Here is a 5,000-nt window from a genome sequence, read left to right as displayed (position 1 = left end):
ATTTTAAATTCTGTTTTACCTAAATTTTTTTTTTTGGAGTTTTAAAAGTTCTTGGCTAGGGCATGTTAGAAAATGTTAATTTTCCATTTCAAAGACTGAAAAGGAATTAAATGTAGCTAATTATTTGGAAGAGCTCAGAAACAGGATCTCTTATTTAGCTGCATTCCTGTCTAGCCGTATTCTTATTTACCCCAAACTCTGTTAGACAATTGTCAGTATGTGACTGCATTGGATTTTCACTATCCAACCAGTCCCTGTTGTGCTTTTAAACTTGGTGGCTTCTGAGCTACCAGCCCCTGCTGTAAATCTGACTTTGAAGGCTCCTCCAAACTAATTTCATGCGTTCATACTACAGGGCACTGAAAGACCAAACTGGGAAGGCCCTTCCTTTAGACTTTTAAATCTCAGGTTAGCCTCTGCTCCATACAATCGCTTACTTCATGTATGCTACAATATTCAGGCTACTAATTCCTTCTTTATTTTCATTTTCATTTTCAAACCTGTTTCATCTGGGACTAGACTACCAATCACTGGAGAGCCTAGGAACTGCCTCTTAGGAATCATTTTAGGAATACTGCTTCTGTTTTGCTCCTGGTGAGAGAAGAAACAGTATGTGTATTGGGCTTCATTTAGTGGTCTGGTTGCAGTTTTGGAGAGGACCTCTTCAGAGTCATTGTTCACCTTTGCTGTCTGTTGTGTCCAGCAGTTTTAGGTTCTGTCTATGGTATCTACCAAGACAAGACTATAGTAAGTATACTGAGCTTAGCAATAGCTGGGTTAGTACTCCTTCTCCAGAAGCAGCTTGGGGATTGATGCTACTGTTTTACTTCTTGTGAAAGAAGTAGCTAAGGAATACTGATAACTAATTGAATCCATCTGTATTGTGACCAACAATATCTGGACTGCCAGACAGATAGCCTCTCCAGTAATAAACTCCAAACATCATAGGAGCTACCAACCCCTACAGCTCATATTAGTAACCACCTGGTACTATGGACCTGCATGTTCCAACCATCTCTGTAGCCAGCTTGGTTGAAATGGACATTCTGAGACAGTGTAAGCAATTGGCTCATGTTTACTGACAACCACCTACAACTTAAACAAAGTGACTCAGTATGAGAGAGGGAGAGAGAGAGCGAGAGAGAGAGAGAGAGAGAGAGAGAGATGCAGTTATTTAATACTACTGGAGGCAAAACAATAACATTAAGACACTACAAATAACAAACAAGTTGTCAGTTCTACACAACACCACATGAAACCTATCACCACAGATCAGACTAAACAATTAATATACTGATGCTCTTAAAAGTAACCTACCTAAGCCACAAAGGCCTCCTAAATGTAACCTAAGAAACAAATGCCCTCAGCAACCTTACAAACAAACAATAGAGGCAGTACCCACTTTGAAACATACATCTAAGACTCACAGTGTCTCATTTCAAAAGTCCATAAGGCAAACCTCCATGCAATCCAATACCTAGTCATAGGTGAGTCCATTGTGAGACACGCTAATGCATCACTCATTAGGCTGTGCAAGGAGAGGGTCACAGCCAGTCGCCTGTCAGGTAATAGGATTCGCCACATCACAAAGACACTTAGGTCCTTGCACCACAAGCATACATATGATATTGTCATAGCACAAATGGGTGTAAATAACTTGAGATGTACCTCGCTGGACTATATGAAGAGAGACGTGATGGATTTCTCAGAATATGTGTCCAAGGCGAGTATGATCCTAGCCTTGACCAGCATTTTACCATCATCAAGAATGATGCTGCAATATGAACAAAATATTACATACTTCAACAAGTGACTTAACGTCTGGTCCATTCAAAGGGGGTTCGATGTATATACCAGCCTGGGAGGACCTGGTAAACTGTCTGCCGGAGAAGGCCTGCAGTGTTCCCTCCATGACTTTCACAAACTGGATAAAACTTTGCCCGTCCCCATTGTGCCTTTTTAGGCGACATCACTGTTGAAATGACACTCCAACCCCATGTGTAGAAATGGGAAAAAGGAGTTTTGGTTAGATGGATGGATGGATGGATGGATGGATGGATGGATCAGTACTTAAAAGCTTCCGAAATAACAAAACATATTGTGGATAACACACTGATATTGCTGCTCAGTGCTAGGAGTATTAACACAAATTCTACTCTCTACAAGCATTCCTTGCCCTTGAAACACTGGTATATATATCATCACAGAGACCTGGTTCAAGACCATTCAGAGCACCCCATCAGTGCAGGGTTTCAATATCTTCCACACTCGATGAAGACATTAAAGGTAGTGGTGTCTCCATATTTGTTAAAAAAACTCACCTCCAAACCAGTTAGACAAGATAACAGTGTGGAACTCTTCCATGTCCAGCTTAACATTAACAAGAACCCTTATCACATCATGGTCAACTATAGGATTATAGGACTCCCCATATGTCTCCTTCTGGCTGTAACTTCTACATTACTAGTATGGAGTCCCAAACATTAAGCCAAACACCATTCTCCTAGGGGGGACTTCAACTACCCCTCCAATTAACTGGGAGATGTATACATCCTCTAATATATGCCCCTAAACTCTCTGATCCAGTTAGTCTACACACCAGTTGTGCGTGTGTGTGCGTGTGTCTGTGTGTGTGTGTGTGTGTGTGTGTGTGTGTGTGTGTGTGTGTGTGTGTGTGTGTGTGTGTGTGTGTGTGTGTGTATGTATAAAACTTAGAAGAGAAAGTAAATGAGAACAATAAAATGCTCACCTTTTCACTTTTCTCCAAGTCTAGCTGCCATGACAGGATGCTAGTGATCTTTCAATTTGTTGTTTTAAGTGCTATCTGGCCAGTGACAAAACCATAGAGTTAAATAAACGGTACTGACATTTTCTTTACAAATTTTCAAAGTGCACACTATTACATGGTATTCCATTTTTAACAGAATTGACAACCAGCTATCAAATGAATTGAAAAAAACATTTGGTGTGGTGGGGGATAGATCGCTATGCGTTATGAAGATCACCTCACATATCAACACAGTCATGTTAGTACTGCAGTCACCATTAGGCCATTTTGAGGAAGAGCGAATTATAAAACAATGCTAGCAAATTATAGTTATGCAAAGACATTAACAATGCATAGAAAACTAACATATGATAAATGCACATTTTTTTTTCATTTTCTGACTATGGTTGACATTTAACACAATGTATATCATTATACATGCTTACTCATAAGCAGCTATGTACATCATGCTTATGAAATGTGACATATTAGTATTTTAATGATTATTCATTTTGATAAGCTAGCCAGTACGGGAATAGCTGCTGGATATGGTGACCCAAGGCTGATTAAACAACTATACCAAAGGGGCATATGGGGTTGGGGAGACAAAGGACTACAGTGGCAAGCACTACTTTCTCAGGTGGTCGATGTTAGGTTTTGCTGCATCTGGCCTCCACCTAGTGGAAACCTGGCAGTTTCCAACAGCCAGATATCCCAGTGAGTTACAGAAAACCTATGTAGGTTAATAGTTTAGAGGCATGTAGATGCTTCCTTTATTGACATCGCACACATTGTGCAGTAGGGGTTGAGAGAACATAAGGGTTAGGGCAGAATAAAATACTACTGCGCCTCAAAGGTGATGGCCTTGAGAGAGTCCACCATAGAGCTTTTAGCGAATGAATGACCCAGTAAGCAAGAGAGAAAGTCCAATGTTATTGAGGCTATTGGGGCAAGAATTAATTGCTTTTCTTGCAAAATGATTATTACAAGAAACATTTAACATTGTAAGAAAAAAAAGCAATACTACAAATGCAACTATGCCAGGTTTATGTGATATCTCAAGATGTCACAATACGGAGGCTGAAAACAAAATTCCTTGTTTGCTCTACTACAAGGCAAGCTTCCACACATATGTTAAATGTATGAAAATAGAAACAAATAAAGGTTTGGGGGGAATAAAAGCAACCCTAGACTAGCTTTTCTCAATCAGACACGAGGACTTAAATTGCTATGCTTTTCTTTTTTTTAATTTCTGCTTTCCCTCTATGGTGGACAATTCACAGAACCCACTACTGGAGATATAATAGATAGCAAAATTATTGATGGCCAGTTCCTAACCTTATGCTAGTGTTTTAAACCCCTGACCCATGGCTTTTTTTATTCATTTGTTGACAGGATAACCTCAATGGACGAACTGTTTTTTTTTTCTGGGGCAACCAAGGAGTACTGTCTGGTTAAGTGACTTGCTCAGAGTCGCACGGGATGCAAATAAAGTTTGATGGAATCAATCCTTGAACCACAGGCACAGGAAGCAGCTAATGTGCTGATACACTTTGTCACAGTTTGTAGTAATGACAGAAAATCCTAAGACTGATGCCATTTGCCAGATGTCAGGCCCACAGTGCATCAGTCTGTTTAATAAAAAGCTGCCAAATATTATAATTATTAAGGACTTTCTTGAATAACCTGATTTATAAACTGCATCTGTGGTTAGTCCACAAAAATGCAAACGCCCTATCAAAAAGGTTGAAATGCTTTCAATATATTCATGTCTAAATTTCAGTTCATAAAATCTATTAATATTTTATTTTCTTTGCAGGGAGAAGCTGGATTTCCAGGAAGACCTGGAAGAGAGGTACTGTTGGCAAACAGGAATGCATGGCATGACTTCCTGACTGGTTTGGCCTGAGTATCACTTGTAATTTGAAGACATTATTTGAAGTAGAAACATTAAACATGTACTTCTTCCATCGCCTTTCTTTCTGCTTAGCTGGATTTCATTAAAGAAACTTAGTTGTGTAAGTTTATACCTTTATTAGAATGTTCACCTAGTAACACATCTGTTTATATTGTTTAATTAGGGTGAAGTAGGAGACACAGGTGAAAAGGGGGAGCCTGGTCCAAAGGGGCGGAGAGGAAGAAGAGTAAGTAATAATATCACTCCTCAAGGAGTATCAAATTAATTCCACTTAAACATGTTTTCAGTTAGTAAATGTGCCAAAGGTATTTCACT

General features: G+C 39.4%; 1 protein-coding gene across 1 annotated transcript in view; it reads left to right on the top strand.

Annotated features, from left to right (window-relative positions):
* Positions 1-5,000, top strand: part of LOC122798074 (collagen alpha-6(VI) chain-like) — a 1,097,601-nt gene that overhangs the window by 873,299 nt on the left and 219,302 nt on the right. The window contains exons 30-31 of the mRNA XM_044066731.1: positions 4,587-4,622; positions 4,849-4,911. Of these exons, the coding sequence (XP_043922666.1) occupies positions 4,587-4,622; positions 4,849-4,911 (99 nt within the window). The remainder of the gene's footprint in view (positions 1-4,586; positions 4,623-4,848; positions 4,912-5,000) is intronic.

Source organism: Protopterus annectens, chromosome 3.part1 (assembly GCF_019279795.1).
Source record: "Protopterus annectens isolate FY-2018-M chromosome 3.part1, PAN1.0, whole genome shotgun sequence".
In the NCBI taxonomy this organism is placed as follows: Eukaryota; Metazoa; Chordata; order Ceratodontiformes; family Protopteridae; genus Protopterus; species Protopterus annectens.
Note: the sequence above shows the minus strand (reverse complement) of the source record. Positions and strands in the feature narration are given on the sequence as shown.